This window comes from Colletotrichum scovillei (genome assembly GCF_011075155.1).
Source record: "Colletotrichum scovillei strain TJNH1 chromosome Unknown Contig00004, whole genome shotgun sequence".
Taxonomy (NCBI): Eukaryota; Fungi; Ascomycota; class Sordariomycetes; order Glomerellales; family Glomerellaceae; genus Colletotrichum; species Colletotrichum scovillei.
The window spans coordinates 1,591,206-1,608,848 of NW_023336262.1; the positions used below are offsets into that span (position 1 = coordinate 1,591,206).

Genomic DNA, 17,643 nt, shown 5'->3' on the forward strand with positions numbered 1-17,643 from the left:
ACTGGATTTTGTCGTGGAGTTGAGGTGTTCGACATACGTGGTGTTATGAAAGAATGAGGCTGGTTTCATGAAAGCTTCTTGCGTGGTATAAACCAGGACGCGGCTCGGGTACTAAAAGGATGATATATGACGCTACCACTATTTCGACTCACTCGTGTCCTTGAAGTATCCAAAAATGGCAAACCTACGTATCACTTGGTGTCTTCGTTCGTGAGCTACTGTGTGATGACTTTTGTGCTGTAATGAAGCCGAATGAGCTCGAGACGATGGATAACCTATGAAAGACTCGAGGAATGGCGAAACCTGAGCTGCATGAGCCGCGCATGGTGTAATGAGGCCTGTACTACGAACCAGCTCGACGGCGGGCACTTGTGTGTAGGCTCACATACTACTTTTGTTACCAACTTGCCTATATCACGAAATATGAAATCTCACTCCAAAAGTGCGCCATGAAGTCACCATGTCTAAATCAAGATGATAATTCGATAAAGAACTATAGCCCTAATATAAGTGTTGGTTTACTAGCCATGGAGGCAGTATCTGGGTGTAGGAGAACCTGAAAGACGGCATGTCATTGTCTAACCTACTGAGTGCCTTGCGCTATGAGAACACAGCCTCGTCTACCCCCTTTTCTGTTACAACTACCTTAACAGCTTCCACTGTTCGTAAGACGATTTGCAGCCTTGATATTCCGGGGCACACGATTAGAATATTATACGGAGAACGAAGAAGTTCAACAAAATGATAATGTTAGCAATGACAAAAGCAGTATAAATTTACACGTCGTACTTCTAAAGTGAAATATTGTACGTTCCGTACCAGGCCAGTTTGATAGAAAGGATACAGTATTCTGAAAACACATCGTAGCGTAACTCGAGGGCCAAGGTCATAATGATGGCCGCAGGCTTTTAAGCTAGTCCACGTTCAAGATCACAGAGTCTGCTTTCCGTGTTCATATCTACATAATGACAATGCGTAGTGGATGAACCATCATGCTCAAAAGGTATCCTCCTCCCGACTCAACGGGCGGCAATAATCCTGTAGCAAACACTTTCGCTAAATCACGTGGGTGCCTCCTGCCGTCAACTTCCCGTAGACTCCACGGGAGCCATGAACACACGGGAACGAATCACTACACCGGGAAGCCCATATAGGTCCCGTCAATTCCAATTCCGTCACCAACGGCAGCAGGCGCCTCACAGGCCTGTGAGGTCAGGTCAAACTGCCGTTTGGCGGGATGGTTACGGGCGAGCCTCGTCGACTGGCTTAGCCTACACTAGGTTCCAGGTTCGAGTCCCAGCATGAGCACCAGAGATGTAGCCCCCGTTCGCCACCGGGGGGGGTGGGGGGGTGAACTCTTTTGACTTCTCCAGCCTGTTTTTTTTCCTTGTTCCCAATACACGGGGATACGCGAGCGTGGGGTGGGCTATATGCTGATTCACCTCGGAAAATCTCAACAACAGCAAGAAAGGGAAAGTTGCCCAGAAGACAAAGATATTCGTAACCCAATCCTGAGAGCAGATTTACCGGGCTGGAGCTTGTGGGTTCGAATCCCACAGGCGCCTTCTTTTTCCCTTCTTTCTTCCTGATACTGTTTGAAGCCCCTTAACCCTCCTTGTACGTGGTCATTCTTGCAAGCTGTCATATTTCTCTCTCAGTGTTTCTTGTAAAGTGCCTTCTCGTCTTTGCCTTTGGCGCATAATTGGGCATGGATCTCAGAGGTCATCACGATCTACGAGCTCTATCAATTCGGGGATCGGGAACGCATGGATAGATTATCCTACAGCCCATGGTCTGGAACCAGAGAAAGCAGAACGGGAGTGCGTACGTATTTGCAAGATAATCGAATTTCATAGAACATGCGACATTCCCAAATCTCAAGACTCGTTTTGCCATTTGAGGTCATGTTTGATAGGCAAATGATGAATCTCAATTCCCCATGGAGTGTTCCTACAAAGGCCTAAAGTCATGGACACACATCGATTTGAACATACAAATTTGAATATAAGCTGTTATCGTTTACCAAAAAGGTTACAGTGATCGGTACAAGATATATTTACAGGTAGGCATGGCACGTGAAGGGAGACTGGTGGACGCATAGACACCAATGGCACATCTGATATTTATGTATTGATTGAAACGATGAAGCCTTCTTTACCAAGCCACCCAAACTCCACTTTTGATGCACAGCGTACGAAATAATTCCACCACATATTGACTACTTACAACCCCAGGTCTTCCATCTCTTTAATCTACATGTCCTTGGAGCGCATCTTCTTGAGACGCAGTCCACCCTCGAAGACACCGCGGTCAACGGCGGCGGCGACGGTGAGAGTGCCGCCAATGATAGCACAAAGGCCAGTCAAGAAACCAGTGAAGGTCTTGGCGCGCTCTTCGCGGTTGATGACCTTCATGGGAGAAATATCCTGGACACGTTCATGTGAGTGAAGGAAGTTGGGGACGCGGGTATGTAGGAACTTACGTAGGAAAAGAAGACTCCCGGGATACCGCCACGAGAGTGGAGGCGTTCCTGGTGTCCTTCGGCAGAGTCATCGCCGCCAGCCAAGCTGCGCTTGTGGCTCGTGACGGAGTACTGGTGAGTCTCGACGCTGCCATCACTTCCCTGACCGAGAAGACCGAGGCCAGAGTTCTCCTCCTCGGGGTTGGATCCCTTCTGCCAGTTGAGAGCGAGGTAGGAGGTAGGCACGATCTTGACAAAGTACATGAAGTTGTAGTTGGGATCGTTGGTCTCCTGGTGGGTGTTGTCGAGAGGGTTACCGTGGTGGTTCGTCCACGCAGCGGCGCGCTTGCCCATCTTCTTGGTGACGGTGTCAGGCAGCTGGGGGCCGAAGCGCAGTGAGTGAACAGTGTGAGTGAAGTCGTGCTGGGCATCGGAGGGGGTGTCCCAGTAGTTCTTGAGGTCGTGGACGTGCATGTTTCCGTTGCTAAAACTGCGGCCAGGGGCAAGGTGGAAGTTTCCGACGACCTTGTTGACGCGCAGGTTACCCTCGATACGGCAGCCCTCCTGGCGCTGCTCCTCCAATCGCTCGGCGTAGTGCTCGCGCGTGCACTGCTCGACGTTCTCGCCCTTACCGAAAGCCCACGAAGCCTGCGCGTACGCCTCTCTGACTTCCTCGCAGGTGTTGCAGCATCCGGCCTTTTGCGCGTTCGCCGGTGACGGGGCGCCATAACAGGGGCCGCAGTAGTTGGGGTCCAGGTGCTCAGCAGCCTCATCACGGGAGTGACTGGCGGAAGGTGTTAGAAAAAGCTCCCTGGCAGAAGCGACATTTGCAGCAACTTACAGATCCAGGGCCTTGATGTCAATGACACCACCACCCTCCTTCTGGGGACGAAGGCGAACCTTGTTAATACCGTGCTGAACGCCGTGCTGTTGCTCGCCAGAAACATCCATGACGTCCAGGGTGAGAAGCTCGCAGGGCATCTTGGGGAAAGTCATGTTGAGATGGATCTCCATGCGCTCGCCTGTTACCGGGCACACATTAGCTCCTACTTCCCATACAGAATAGGGGAGACTGCCAGGGCTTCATACCTCTTCCCTTGTCCACGATCAACTCGGGGTGGATCTCTATCCTCCGGTAGTCAACCCATTCTCCCCAGGCCAGCCAGAAGACCACGATCAGCGACACGATAGTGACAATTCCACCAGACGTTGTGCGGATGCGTGCTTCGTCGACTGTCTTTGTGAAGGCGTCGAGCCTTGTGAATCTCGATTTTGCCGGCATGGTGAGTTCGGGAGGAGGAGTGTGTTATCAAGAGCTGTCGATCTCTATCGCGAGTTTGGGGTAGCCTCGTAAGCGTTGTGGGAAGAATCAACGGGAGTAGGCCAAAAAGTCGTACTTTCGCAACAATGCGCCAAGCAGAATAACGCTAAAAGGAGTGGCGGAGAGGTAAAAGGTGATATCAGGAAGTGAGAGACCCCGCCTGAACCATGAGAAGAGAAGGGTCGACGCGAGAAAGTCGAGTTGGAAGCAAGGTAGGAGGATTGGATCTCACAAAGCCTTGGGAGTTGCGCAAATCCAAAGTAAAGTAGAGGCCACCTTCACTCGTTTTCTGGCCACGCAGCCCGTCCACGGTCCAGCTCTCAATTGCGCTAAAGGTGCATCTTGTCAGGGGTCTCGCACGGGGCGGGTGGGTCCGGGTCCCTGGGTAATTGTCGGCCGTTGGCCAATGGAAGATGCCGTTAGACCACTAGAAGCAATCCAGAATCAGATGGCTCGTGCTTAAGCTGCGCGCTTCCCGTCCCCACTGTAAAATCCCAGCCTGGTAGTCAAGGCTGGGGAATGCGTTGCTTTCTGATTCAGAAGGCAACCTCCAAGAACTCATCACCGTTGCGCCGCTCTTTCGACTGAATCAAATAGATACCCACGGCAATTCGAATCGAAGAATCGATACCGAAAGAAGACAACGCTGCGAACCTTACAACGAACGCGATACCCGCCGTCCCTTTGACCGCCTTGGCGAGCGTGTACTGAGCGAGTCTTGTGTACCGACCATCGAACCTTCATACCGCGATGTCGAAGCCGCCTTCCAGAGTTGTCTTCGTGGGCAATATCCCCTATGGTAGGAACGACTTTCCCATAACAATCTATGTCTCTAACCAATTGTCCTAGGCCTTTCCGAGGAGCAGATCAGCGACATCTTCAGCAGCGCCGGCAAGGTCCTCAACTTCCGCCTAGTCTACGACCGTGAAACCGGACGGCCCAAGGGTTTCGGCTTTGCAGAATATCCAGACAATGGTATTTCTCAAGAGAACCCTACTGCTCTTAAAATACAGACTTGACTGACCATGCGGCGCAGACTCCGCGGCATCGGCTGTCCGCAACCTGAACGACTATGAGATTATGGGAAGGAAACTTAGGGTCGACTTTTCCAATGAGGGCGGCAGTGACGACAACAATGATAGCCACGGACACGTACGTATAGAGATACAGCCCGGCATTCGTAGTTGGAATCTGACAATGGAAGCAGGGCCGAGATGGCGGCAACCCCTCCCACGCCTCGAACGGATACAACCCTGTCGCGCCGCCGATGCAGTCGAGTACGCTGCCTCCTCTCCCAGCCGGCAAGGAGCTGCCCCCGAACGTCACAGCTACCGATGCCATCTCACGGACTCTCAACACCCTTCCCCCGTCTCAACTCCTCGATATTCTCACACAGATGAAGGCGCTAGCCTCTACCGACCCCGCCAGGGCGACGGAACTTCTCCAGCAGGCACCGCAACTGGCATACGCCGTGTTCCAGGCTCTCCTGCTCATGGGTCTGGTGTCTCCCGAGGCGATCCACTCCGTCATCGAGCCTGGCGGCGCGCCCCCGGCGCCCCCAGCGCAGGCCGCGCCGATCGGTTACCCGCCACAGCCCACCCCCGGCTTCCCGCCGGTCCCCGTGATGGGAGCTAACAACACCCCGCCCGTCGCCGGCACGCCGTACGCGCCTCCCCCGCAGCAAACTCCCTATGGCGCACCCCCGCCGGTTGCTGCACCTCTGGGTCAAGACCCCGACGCTCTCATGCGGCAGGTTATGGAACTGCCGATGGAGACGATCAACATGCTCCCCGAGGCAGAGAGACAACAGATCCTGGCGCTCCGCGCAAGCTTTGGTGGACAAAGGCGATGAGCATGGTATACTTGCCCTGGTACATGTGCGAGCTGTGGTGTTCAGGTTACGAGCTTGACATCGCTTGGAGCAACCCAGGAATACTATTTTTGGGCAGACACGTCACTCTGATCGATGGTAAAGACTTGAGATTGAGAAGATGTGGGGTTCCCCCCCCACGTCCACAGCTTCCATACTCACTCCGAACATCCGACCTGGCTCATGGTAACGAAACGGAACCTTGCGGATGGTTGCTTCGTGAGCAAAGAGGCTCATACGAAGCTATTCTTAGAGGAAAGCTACCCTTGGAGGGGCCAGAGGAGGGGCTCAATGGGGTCTTTGCCAGATAATTGCCCCTCCAACAACCACCCTAACCACTCTACTTTACTCACCGAAATCATCAAAAAACGCTTTTTCACCGATTACCTGGCATCTGAGCCTCGGTAGGGCCTAAAAACCAACGGGCTTGTGGGGAGGTCGGAAGGTGGCGTTGAACGACGGATGGCGTATTTTTTGCAGCTGCGCCTCCCTTCCCGGAGGGCCCAGGAGACGGGGGGCCGAATCGCAGCAAATGGCGGGGCCGATAGGTCTTTTTGTGTTTTCTAGCAACCAAGTTTTTTTTCTTCTAGAGTGCGGACGAGGCAGATCACGAGGAATAAAAAAACCGGCCAGGTCTAAACATACCACGCTTTACACTCGAAAACGAGCTGAGCATCTTGTTCAGCTGAGAGGAAAACTTTATTTCCTTTCCGTTGTGCCGTTGACGCAAGCTGGTGGGGGGAGGCAAAGGTTGACGACGAGACCGACCACCTGGCCAACAATGGTTTGCTGCGGCTCGTGGAAAATGCGACGTGAAGGGTAGGTAGGACAATTATAGCACATCTTTGGCCACGAGCTTCAGCTCTGTACATACCTACATGGTAGAAACAAACAAGATAACTCTCGTAAACGGTCTCAGTTCATTGCCGTCCATCCGTCTTAAACGGCGTCTGGCTTTGATACCCTTTGCAAAGAGCTAAGAGATATACCGAAGAAAAAAAAAACAGAGTGCCTTATCGAGACGAATTAGCTTTTGGGGAGTGATGTATTTGATACTGACGAGCAACTCTAAATGGCAAAGAAAGATGCCTTTGTAAGGCGACTGGAGAAGCTGGGTTTCAAGATGACTACAGAAACAGGTTTCTACTGATAGGACAAGTTTACTGCATATGCGTACGGGTATAGAATGCTGGGGGAAGCGCACTCCGCCGCGGACAGAAGTTGGCCGTGATGGGACTCTAGAGAGTAAGCACTTTACTCAAGATATCTCATGCATCGCATCCAGTCTTCCTGGCCCTGGCAGAGGTATATGCCGGAGCCCAGCGAGGAGGGGTTTACATCAGACATTGAATAGCGAGTATCTTCAACTTCACAGGTTCTCATTCGTCGCCGCCGCCCGCCGCCACGTAAATGGCTGCACTCAAGATGAAGGGAGGGGTGGAGGGGTGATATCATGTTTCTGTGGCCGTTATCACTATGCGCGCCACAGTGAGTCGTGACCAGACGAGACAACTTCATGCCGCCAAGGAAGAGGCTTGCTTTGTGTACTGTGATTTGGGGTGCGATTCGGTGGGATGAATCGGCAGCTGTAACCGGGGGCCCATCCTGTCGAAGTACATAGGTGTGGCTTGGTCACCTTGGCGGGAATGGTGGGAGTTGACAGGCGAAAAAAAAAAAAGATGGGACGAGATGCGCTGAAGTTTGAACAATGTTGGACGGAATTGCAGTGAAGTTCTAGACCTCCCCTAACGATTGACGACGTCCATCGCTAGCACTTTAGTTCGCCACTCCAACACCACCCGCCGCATCGCGGCCGTGTTCGATGCGGTACACCGTACACGAGCCACGCGAGCAGTCAACCCTCGTATTGGGAAAAAAGAGTGTCTAATAAATGTGGTGCTCTGTGGTGCTCTGTGGGTGGCCCCATTCGTGCATCTGAGTCGGGCGCGAAACAAGCCACTTGTCTCACAGAAGCTAGAAGCCCATCGGAAGGGTAACGTCGTTCCTGAATCTTTTGCACTTTGCATGCAGGGGATTGTGGAGGAGGACGGAGAAGAAGGAAAAAAAATTGGGGGAGGAGGAGTTCTTTTTGTCAGAGAATGTCAATGGGCAGAACATCCGAGTCCGCAGTGAATGCGCCGGAGGAGCTGCGTCCCAGATACCCTTATGCATTCGTGCCACACTATTGTGTGGGAAAAGGAGGAGAAAATCGACCCTTCAGAAAAGGAATAATTATTTTACTCACATGGCGGAAGCTGCAAGTTGGGGGAGTCTTCACGTTCCATCATTGGTCGCGTCCACATAAACCGTTAAAATGGGTTCATCTGAGGGCACCCCGAGTGCAACGAATGAACGAACGGCAGAGGCACCGACAGAAGGGATGATGGCCGCAGGCTGAAACGACCTGACAGGTTGATATACATACACGGTATAGTACCGTAAGTCTGATGGTTGTTGAAAAGTTGCCAGTGACGTTGAGTTGTGAATGACATTGACGAGCATGGGCACAGCCGAAACCCCGGATACTCAGGTCGAGACCGCGGCTGGCAATGATGGGACCGCGCATCTTTGCGTATTCTTCGCATCTTTTGCAGAGGTCGCCGTCAACTGAAGTGTGCTCGGTAATTGGTGCATCGTCACAGGTGCTTTTGTGTGTTTTGTTGACGCGGCCTCCAGGATCGACGTGGGAGTGAGCCGCCGTGTAATTTCCCCAGCCGAAAGAAAGTTGAGTTTTGTAAATTTCCCGTCCTTGAATTGGCAGTCCATGCAGGTCATATGTTGGCAGAGAAATTTTCGAGGTGTAATCCTCCGTGACCCCGTACCGTCTTGGGCAGTCTTCCTTCTTGATTCTTGCCGGGGAAACAAAAAAAGAAGGGTCCCGGACCATGCCCCATAGACCATAGGAAGGCTATTGGCAATTGCAGCGGCACTGCATGTTGCAACGTCGCACTATTAAGGTTGTATGTATCCATAGGGAGAAGGTCGTAATGAGCGCGGTCCCCAAATGGCACATGTCTTACCTGCTGTAAGGTACTCCGTACGGATAGGTACCAACATCGAATACCAAAGTAGACGGGAAAGCAATTCAAAAGTTCAAAAGAAGGTTTCCCGACGATGCTTCGTACTCTGTTGGGTCATGGGACGAGCCAATGAAACGCGGGGATGACTTCCCAATCCAGGGGCATCGCGCTGCAGAGAGCGGGAAGCGAAATAATTAGAGTCCTCTCGGAGTGGAGGAAAAAGGAGGGCAGGCGGCATGCGGGACATGTGCCATGTGGGATTCGAGAGAAAATTGGGAGGGAAATAAATGATGGCGACAGGCTTGGAGCGGATATGAGAGGGGATGCTGTTGTCCGTGAGGCCATCGTCGATTCGTCATGTGCGACCTATTGGTTTCTACTTTGATTGTTTATGTTGTTCTGGACCGTCGCTCCGTGGCATGTGGCTCCGTTTCTTGGGAACCAATGGGTTTATTTTGGCGTCCGTTCCTTTGTTGTTGATGGGGCTGCTTGCTGGGAAGTTGCTGCTCAAGCCCTTCCAGCACCCAGGTCGAACCGTCAAAGACCCAAGGGTGCGTTCCATTGGGGGGTTCTCCCGTTGACGAGTGATTCGCGAGTGGACGGGACCGACGATCAAGACGACACATCGCCATGTCTCGTTGATGGAGGATGCTCCGTAGCAGCTCCGTAAATCTGGAGCTGGCGTCCGTTAGTGTGAACGGTTGGGCAGGGTAGATGAAAAGGTACTGGATGGTGGGCCTTTAGCAGTAAGATAATCTCCATCGTGGACATGGACAGTAGTCGCACAACAATATTTTGCACAGCAACGAAGCGAATAGCTGTTTGTGCATAACAACGCCCGGCCGTCTTGGTAAGGTACGCCGAGAAACGGCGGGGAAGAGAAGTCGGAGAGAGTCAAGAGCTTACCTACCTTAGGTTGGAGAGGAAGAGAAGAACAGAGTTGTGTGGTGTTGCGCCAGGCGTTGATCGCTCGATGAATGGTCCAGATTTCTGGCGCAGCGTGTTCTAGCCTGGGTCTTCGCCCGTGTTAGTGCAGCGACAATGTTGCTAAAGTTAGGTCTCCTGGCCATCCGCTAATAAGGAAACGGAATGGAATGACGAGAAACGCACTTCAGTCCGGGGCAGCGTGCGGATACCTCGTATGCACAATTCCTCCTCTCTAGCTACCTAGCATAGGTAGTGCTCAGTGCGTGAGTGCCTTAGTAAAGCCCGGGCATGGGAAGAGCTCCGTCAGGTTCAAGACAGCTCAGAAGAAAGCTGAGTCGAGGATGCCGCTAGAACAGCTCTCGCTAAGATGGGCAGTGATGAGCGACACCTGAAGCCTGGAGCCTGAGGGAAGAGGCTGTTGCGCTTCCTACGTGCCTATCTGTTAAAGTTCCTCCCATCCCGCCCGGGAATGCCTTTGGTGCTTAAAGTAGGTTGATGGCTGGGCTATTCAGGGCTATTCTTATTGCTGCAGGAACTGTACGTAGTACTCCGTACTCTAAGCTGGGAAGAACGAGAAGGAAGCGGCAGTGGAAGCGGGAATGACCGGCGGCAGGGCTGTTACTTCTAAGCTGGAAGCTGTTGCTTCTAATTCTAACTTCTGGCCAACAGACTCGGGAAGGTACGAACCGAATACCTTACCTGCCAACTCACACCACAAGGTAGGTGGTACGAAAAACCGCGATTCCATGATTATTAGGTTAGGCACCCCAGGTAACTTCTATGTTGAAGACTGAAAGGCACTCCTCTGGTCTTTCTTTCTCCATTTGGTGTGGCAACTGGCGACACGAGATCATCACCTCATACCAAGGTGCGAAAAGGAAGCGCAGCTTCCGTACCGAAGATGGTTGTGCCCTTTACCGTTATGCATGTCAAAGCAAGCCCACCTGACGTGCTCTACGATCTACACCCACCGCATCTTTCATCATGGCAACGACGGACGTACATAAACTCATGAAATAAGGTCCAGGCAGGCGCAGAGACGAGAGGCACGGACAAGGCATACACTCCTGCTATGCACCTAGGCGCGGCTCCCACGTTGACCTGAAGTTGACCATGCCCTAGGCTCTCCCGTATGTTGACGACCAAACCGGGCGCGTACCGGACCGAGCATTGAATATCAGCCATAGCTAGACTCATATACAGTACTCCGTATAAAGTCCCAGGCTGCTGATTGCCACCGGACCTCGGGTCACAATATCCAAGCCACCTACACAATCGGCGTGAACGTGGTCGTCGACGGTCTAGAAGGAAAACGGATTGTGGCGCGCTACCTACCTTACGGTTTGCTACGGACGACGACGCATTGGCATTAATGAACAAGGTGACAGCGACAGAGAAGAACTGGAGACGTCCCCGTTTCCAGTTGAAGCGCAGGGTCGCAAGGAGTCGCAGGGCCAGCCACCACAGGGCTTGAAAGGTTGAAGGAGGGGCGTCACGGGCGGAGGTAGAGACCTTGCACCTTGCACCTTACAGGGCCAGGAAGCAGGGATTAGACGGGGACGAGCAACAAGACAAGAAAAAGGGGAAATTTGGGTCTTGCTGTTAGTGCATCGTGTTGCTATGCGATGCCATCCAATGACTGTTGTGTACCTGCACCCCAGACAACGCCATCGGCAGACGGCCAGCCATGATTTACAACTGCAGACACTAAGGGGTTTCAATACGTGATGCTGCTGCTGCTGCTGCTGCTGTACCTTACATAGGTACGAATACATACCTTGATGTACTTGAGGACTGGGCTGCGTAAAAATGCATATTTTGGCTGCTAATGCGCGTGCAACTTTCACCGGTTGTTCCTGCTGTGTTTCGTGGGCGTCCGCCTGTGATGCCATCCCCTGTTGTCGCCCCTGCTTCCGTGCGGCGTGCCTCGCATGGGGGGCCCTGGCGCCGTCGTGGCTGCGGATACATGTGGTGGTGCTAACTCATCCCTTGGACGTACCGCGGTACGTACCCCTACACTCTACCGGTCTCGATGCCCGTGCTCCCCACTGGGAGGCACCCACTTCAGGATTTCCACTCAGGAACGTTCCTACCGTCTTGAGTACGGGAACGTCTGGTGTGTCGTATGGAAGGTGCTTTCCATCTTTACGGTACCTTACGGAGCACTGATGTCCCTGTAGTAGCGTCGCGTTAGGTGCTAGACTCAACTCAGTCTGTTCCTTGCGTCCCCACGATTGGCCCAATAACACCCTGTCCCAGTTGACAAGTGGAAAGTCACTTCTGAGTCCTCTCCCCTCTCAAGGGCCCCAAGTGCCCAAGTGCACCCCCCTCTGGGAATTCAATCCAATCCAATTCAATCCAACTGCACCACTGTACTATTGCACTACAACCAGTTCCAGCCCGGGGCGACTCAAGTGCATTGCTTCTTTCCCTCTTTCGTCTCCCAGTTCATCCTCTTTCGCCTGCCTCCCCCGGCCGTTTTGGCACCTGCTCATCACCTCCCCCTCGTATCCGATTCTGGGGGGAAACAGAGATCGCTTCCATTCTTTCTTTCCCGCTTCTCGTCTCGCTTCCTCTCGACCTTTTCTCTTTTTCCCCCCCCTTCCCTCCCAGGCTTTCCCCTCCCCTCCTCGTGTCCGTGTTCCATCATCTGTTCCTCGCGACAGATCGGGACCAATACTCAGCACAGGCGTCGAAAGGAACCGTTTCCAGCTGCTCTCGGCCTGAGACCTCTTGCTACCTACCTTACTTAGCACCAAGCACCGGCCGGCCAGTTTGAATTAACCTCAGGTTACCTCAGGTTGTCTCTCGATACCCTCGAATCCTCTTCTTTTTCTTCCAACACTCTTTTTCGTCTTTCCACCATCCCTCTTGGCTGCTGCGCCTTCTTTGTTATCCGCCAGACCGCAGTGCCTAAAACGGACGCCCGCCTCCCGCTAGTGCGTACTGCTTGGATTCTAAGAAAGAACGCTCTACCGATCCTCGAACCTGTTTATCCATCTGCAATACCGACTGAAAGGAAGGCCCCTACGACGACACCCGTTTCCAAAATATTCGATCTCAGATTCCATTTCTGCTTCTTCTTCCGCCCCTCTTCGACCCGTATCAAAACTTTCTCCCGTTTTCGAGCGTCTAACCAATCCTGACCTCATTGTTCTCATGCGCGGTTGGTAGCATTCTCGGCAGCCACACCATCAGCTGGCCATCGACCTGTTATTCGACCTCTATGTGGCATCCTCCATTCTAGACTGACGCCATAACCGATCCTTCGGCTAAGACACGACCTGCACCGCCAGGATTCCAACCACCGACCACTTCTTAGGCTCGCCCGATCGTTCATTCTATCTGTTGTCGATTCCCCCATCTCACACGAGACCTGCAAAACAGCAGCATCGCATTGCATGGGAACTTAAAGTAACACGCGATTCGAAATCGACCGACCATGTCGCCGCAACGCCCAAACTTCATCGATCTTCGGGCGCCCTCGAGCATGTCCAACGTTTCGAGACCTTTGCGATCCCCCAGACTCCACGTCGCAGGCGAAGCACCCCCGGAATTGTCACCTCTCGATGCCTTCGCTCTTCAGAGTCGCCTGTTGGCGAGACAGCTCCAAGCTGCCGCGAGCGGCGAAGGAAGGCGCATGAGCAGACTACCACCTCTGACGACTGAAAGTCCTTTGGTCGTACAGGGCCGGTCAGACTACTTTCGCTCTATGTCTAATGATTCAGGATCCGACGAGATGCCACTTCCTGAGCTTCAAAACCCAGGATTGGGACTTAGAACCGAGGTAGAGGACGCCTTCCCGTCTGAGAAAGATCGACCGGTCTCGGTGCACCCTCGAATGAGCCGCATCCCGCCTACTCCCGACGAGAACGAGCCTCTCCCAACGCCCCTGCCCGATATGATGCGTGGGCGAGTACTGGATTCGATGGAGGAGCACCAGGATGAGACGTACTTTGGCGCAAGAAGAGAGCAGTCTCCTACGCCAATGGAACACCCCACGAACGACTCTCACTTGCAAACCTCGCCTCCACGAAAAGACCATTCACTACCTCTGCTCTCGCCAGCACGGTCACGCGAAAACTCATTGAATGGATCGCCCGGCAAGTCAAAAGGACACTCGTTTGATGGACCTGGCTTGGCTCCTCCGCGACCGAGCTTCACAGCACGATCGGCGACCTCCATGTCTTCTCCCCTCGAAAATACTAGCGACGACATGAGCAACTCGGTTCAGTCGTTGCCCCCGCGCAAACTTTCGAGTTGCAGCGCTTATGCGGCGTCAAATGCGTCACCCAACCTAAACCCAGGTCCTTTCCAACGCTCACCTTCCGTGTGCTCCGACGCCTCCATGCCATTACCGCGACCCTCCTTCAACTTTTCGAGGCCCATGAGCCGAGCCGGCACACCTGGTTTGGAGACCCCAACGCGTCAGGCCTCCTCTGACAGCCAACCGTCATTCATGTTTGCGAATGACGACTCTGCCAATACCCCTGTTAGCATGAACAGCGAGGGCTTCCCCGACCATGTACATGACGATGGCAAGGCCGCTCCTTCGTACATTTATTCAAAGTACTCACTTCCTCGAGGCAAGATCGTGCAGCGATCTGTTCCTCTCGACCCTCACCCGCAAGCTTCCTTTCAATGGGAACAGCCCGTGACTGCTCCGAGCAACGTGCAAGCTATCCAACGCGGAGCACCTCCATCTCCACCAACCCGGCCATCTAGCTCAGCAGAGCCCGATAACCTCAGCTTGGGCAAGCCTTCTTTCGAGCAAGGAAAGCGCAGTCTCGATCGGGGTGGCCCAGCCCCGCAGCCATCCCCCAATCCCAGCCGTCCATCAACCGAGAGCCGGGCTTCAGAGGAGGATTCTCGGGGTCGTGCCCTTATTTCTCACGCCCACGATACTGCTCCTCGTGGTCAGACTGCCATGTCAACTACCACCAGTGATTCTAACAGCACTGTCAAGGCGGCTCGCTCATTGGCGTCAGGTGCCCCGACAGCTTCAGACATGTCTCCGGAGGAGCACCTAGCCAAGGGTATTGAATGCCATGAGAATGGCTCAGTAAAGGAATCCACCTACCATCTTCGCCATGCAGCGAAGGGAGGCAACCCGACAGGTATGCTTCTGTATGCGCTGGCATGCAGACACGGCTGGGGCATGCGGCCCAACCAGCGGGAGGGTGTTGAGTGGCTGCGAAAAGCAGCTGAATGCGCCAGCCTTGAAATCGCCGATGATGAGGACCATGTCAAGGAAGGAAAGTTTGTGGATGCCATGGAGCGAAGAACTCGTAAGGCACAGTTCGCACTCAGCATCTATGAGTTGGGTGTGAGCCATATGAATGGATGGGGCATCGAGCAGGACAAGGCTCTTGCCCTGAGATGCTTTGAGATCGCCGGATGTAAGTTGATATTGCATGTTCTTGACGGATTCATAAAGCTAATGGTGTGAACAGCTTGGGGCGATGTAGATGCACTGGCCGAAGCAGGCTTTTGCTACGCTCAAGGAGTTGGCTGCAAGAAGAACCTTAAGAAGGCCGCTGGCTTTTATAGACAAGCTGAGGCCAAAGGGATGAACATGGTCGGCAACAGCTGGTATGTTTTACGTGTAGCCCTCCAAGGGAACGGAATATTGGTACTGACAAGCGCCATCACAGGATTCACAAGTCAAAGTACAATGACGAAGACAAGCCTGCCAAAAATGCCCGCAGCAAGTCGAGGACGCGCACCATGTTCGGCATTAAGACTGGCTAGCGATGAGTCTTTTTGAAGTTCTTTTTGCGCGGAGCGTCTAGCGGCATTTCATGGATCATGACCACTTGCATCAACACATCACCTTCATACCCCGCATCTTCGGAGTTTCGGAAGACTGGCTCTGCGGAGTGCAGCTGTTTTTACTGGGCATTTAAAAACTCAGAGGCTAGGAATTGTGCCATTTTCTGTATTCAACGAGGTCTCAAAAAGTGTGACCTAAGGGAGGGGGGACAAGAACGCCTCTCCCTACTTTGTTCTAACAATGTGTGCGAGGGATTTGGGTCTTGGAGAGGCTCTGGGTTTGTGACATAGGGACAAAAAAGTGATGGGTCCTTTCTGCGTGTCCAGACCTTGATCGAACATACCCTTGATTCCTATGTATATACCACTTTTGTCTTTTTTTATTCTGGGAGGGAAGCAATGGCTCTCTTCATAGGGTACTTCATGGGGATTCCTTTTGTCGTACAAAATGCGTCTGCCTACCCAGTTGCGGTAGTGTAGCCAATGGATCAAATTCTTGAAATCAAACTATTGAGCAACCACGTTGAAATGATATGAACTGCTAGCAAGAGGTCGAATGGCCGTACTATGTCAAGAGTAGTGGATGCTGACCAAAGCTTTGTGGAAGCATCCACAGACAGCGGCTATTAAAGCCCCTTTTGAGTAAACCATCGATGCTGTTCCATGCCAAAATAGTGATGGAGAGTTGGCACTTTTGGGGGAAACGGGTTGCGTCAGTCTCGTCTATTGCCATCATTGTATTGGTACAGAATCTTCCCGATATGGGAGTACTTCATTTAGCACGTCTCAAGAACCCCCCCACCTCCGGTTGCCTCGTAAACATCATGCATCTAGGTATCAACCTCCATCGCTTCACCGGCCGGCACCTCCGTTACGCTAACGTAACGGCCAATCTCGTTCTTCTTGATAATCTTCTCATTGAGCACGGCCGTGGTGCCCTTCTGGAAGGCGTAGCTCTTGAGCTTAGCGCTACGCTCGTTGGGCTTGACGAAGCCGCGCTTGAGGGTGGTCTTGTCCTTTGTGATGATGGCGACGTCGACGTTGCTTCCGGAGCCGAGATCGTTAAAGATACCGGCCTGGATGGCATCGCTGGCGAGTTTGACGGCCTCGTCCTGGGTCAGGGACGGCTTCCACTGGGTCTCGAAGACGGACATGGCGGCTAGGGAGCCGGAGCCCATGGTGACGTAGGGGAGCTTATCGGTGGAACCGTGGGCGTGGACGGTGAAGAGGTGGGTTCCCGTGGGGTCGACGCCGGCGACGACGAGGTAGGCGCCAATGTGGCCCTGGTACTGGAAGAGGTGCTGCTTGAGCATGGTCATGCAGGTGACGACGCGGGGCTTGCGGCCCGTGGAGAGGGCGTGTAGCTCGAGGTTGGAGGATATGATTGCCGTGGTGAACTCGGTGTCGGCGGCGGTACCGGCTCCTGCACACCAAATCTGGGGGGCGATGTAGTGCAGCTTTTCGCAGTTCTTGTCGGCGACGATGGGACCGGAGGTTGCTCTTGTATCGGCGGCAATCTAGAGTGCACCTCGCTCTGTTAGCTGCTGCGGTTGAAGGCGAGGGATGCTATCAAGATGGGAAAGAGGGGGGGAACCAGGCGAATCCCAAAGGTTGCCATCGTTGCTCAAAGACGTGAATCGAATGGGGATTACTGACCACAACACCGCCGTCGAATATGCATCCTACGATGGTGGTACCTGTGCTCGTCGCCTTGGGGAGGGGGACACCTCGGGCGTGGAGGGCCGCATTGCGGTTGTAGTTTGAGAAGTCGAAGCCGGGCATTGTTGCTGCTGCCTTGTCTGGAAACCCCGGTCGCTATCCTACGTGTCTAAAAAACCGTCGAATTCGTTCAGAAAGTTTGTGGTCGTCAGTCGTGGCCGTCGAAGTTGGGTTCGGGGAGAAGTCGTCGAGAGATGAGGTGGGGATCGAGTGAGGTTGAAGGTGGACGCGGTAAATGGTAAGGTAGAGCTGGATGACGAGGCTAAAAGCTGCCTTCGATGGTCGTTGCCGCTGTTTGGGGGGGCCTGGGAGCTCCTGCACGCCTGCAAGGCACCCTGACATTCGACGGAGCTTGCCAGGGGCAGCAGTGATTGGACAGAGAGAGCCCCAGATCTGAGCTAAACCGAAGCTCATCGCACGTGACTCGAACATTTGGAGGGATTGGCAGGCGACCGGCCGGGGAACGGGGGGATGGGCCAAGCAAAGAGCTGGGAATTTTTAGGTAGCCATTCCTCAAAAAAAGTCCCAGGCCAAAGGACCAGCAAAAGGTGCA

General features: G+C 53.4%; 4 protein-coding genes across 4 annotated transcripts; 2 read left to right on the plus strand and 2 right to left on the minus strand.

Moving 5' to 3' along the window:
* Window positions 1-1,960: 1,960 nt before the first annotated feature.
* Window positions 1,961-4,073, minus strand: HER10_EVM0006221 (uncharacterized protein). The gene is made up of 4 exons (XM_035475813.1): window positions 3,551-4,073; window positions 3,303-3,483; window positions 2,483-3,245; window positions 1,961-2,426 (listed from the first exon to the last, which is right to left on the minus strand). The coding sequence occupies exons 1-4, from the start codon at window positions 3,741-3,743 to the stop codon at window positions 2,253-2,255; spliced, it is 1,311 nt and encodes a 436-aa protein (XP_035335006.1). The 5' UTR covers window positions 3,744-4,073; the 3' UTR covers window positions 1,961-2,252.
* A 259-nt stretch (window positions 4,074-4,332) lies between these two features.
* HER10_EVM0008224 (RNA recognition domain-containing protein) lies at window positions 4,333-6,383 on the plus strand. Its single transcript, XM_035477755.1, has 4 exons — window positions 4,333-4,581; window positions 4,632-4,757; window positions 4,819-4,934; window positions 4,990-6,383. The coding sequence occupies exons 1-4, from the start codon at window positions 4,533-4,535 to the stop codon at window positions 5,632-5,634; spliced, it is 936 nt and encodes a 311-aa protein (XP_035335145.1). The 5' UTR covers window positions 4,333-4,532; the 3' UTR covers window positions 5,635-6,383.
* A 5,580-nt stretch (window positions 6,384-11,963) lies between these two features.
* Window positions 11,964-15,890, plus strand: HER10_EVM0010563 (uncharacterized protein). Its single transcript, XM_035480019.1, has 3 exons — window positions 11,964-14,998; window positions 15,053-15,191; window positions 15,254-15,890. Exons 1-3 carry the CDS (start codon window positions 13,042-13,044, stop codon window positions 15,348-15,350), a joined length of 2,193 nt encoding a protein of 730 aa, XP_035335309.1. The 5' UTR covers window positions 11,964-13,041; the 3' UTR covers window positions 15,351-15,890.
* Window positions 15,891-16,002: 112 nt separating this feature from the next.
* HER10_EVM0000248 (proteasome subunit beta type-7) lies at window positions 16,003-17,375 on the minus strand. Its single transcript, XM_035470039.1, has 2 exons — window positions 17,028-17,375; window positions 16,003-16,888 (listed from the first exon to the last, which is right to left on the minus strand). Exons 1-2 carry the CDS (start codon window positions 17,151-17,153, stop codon window positions 16,202-16,204), a joined length of 813 nt encoding a protein of 270 aa, XP_035334562.1. The 5' UTR covers window positions 17,154-17,375; the 3' UTR covers window positions 16,003-16,201.
* Window positions 17,376-17,643: the final 268 nt, after the last annotated feature.

Excerpts from the sequence above, each read along its gene's own strand:
- HER10_EVM0006221 (XM_035475813.1), bottom strand. The coding sequence starts at position 3,743 with ATGCCGGCAAAATCGAGATTCACAAGGCTCGACGCCTTCACAAAGACA. Across the intron at positions 3,484-3,550 it reads GATCGTGGACAAGGGAAGAG|GCGAGCGCATGGAGATCCAT; the intron begins GTATGAAGCCCT and ends GCCCGGTAACAG. Across the intron at positions 2,427-2,482 it reads CGGGAGTCTTCTTTTCCTAC|GATATTTCTCCCATGAAGGT; the intron begins GTAAGTTCCTAC and ends GAACGTGTCCAG.
- HER10_EVM0000248 (XM_035470039.1), bottom strand. The coding sequence starts at position 17,153 with ATGCCCGGCTTCGACTTCTCAAACTACAACCGCAATGCGGCCCTCCAC. Across the intron at positions 16,889-17,027 it reads TATTCGACGGCGGTGTTGTG|ATTGCCGCCGATACAAGAGC; the intron begins GTCAGTAATCCC and ends GGTGCACTCTAG.
- HER10_EVM0010563 (XM_035480019.1), top strand. The coding sequence starts at position 13,042 with ATGTCGCCGCAACGCCCAAACTTCATCGATCTTCGGGCGCCCTCGAGC. Across the intron at positions 14,999-15,052 it reads ATGCTTTGAGATCGCCGGAT|CTTGGGGCGATGTAGATGCA; the intron begins GTAAGTTGATAT and ends TGGTGTGAACAG. Across the intron at positions 15,192-15,253 it reads AACATGGTCGGCAACAGCTG|GATTCACAAGTCAAAGTACA; the intron begins GTATGTTTTACG and ends GCGCCATCACAG.
- HER10_EVM0008224 (XM_035477755.1), top strand. The coding sequence starts at position 4,533 with ATGTCGAAGCCGCCTTCCAGAGTTGTCTTCGTGGGCAATATCCCCTAT. Across the intron at positions 4,582-4,631 it reads CGTGGGCAATATCCCCTATG|GCCTTTCCGAGGAGCAGATC; the intron begins GTAGGAACGACT and ends CAATTGTCCTAG. Across the intron at positions 4,758-4,818 it reads TGCAGAATATCCAGACAATG|ACTCCGCGGCATCGGCTGTC; the intron begins GTATTTCTCAAG and ends CATGCGGCGCAG.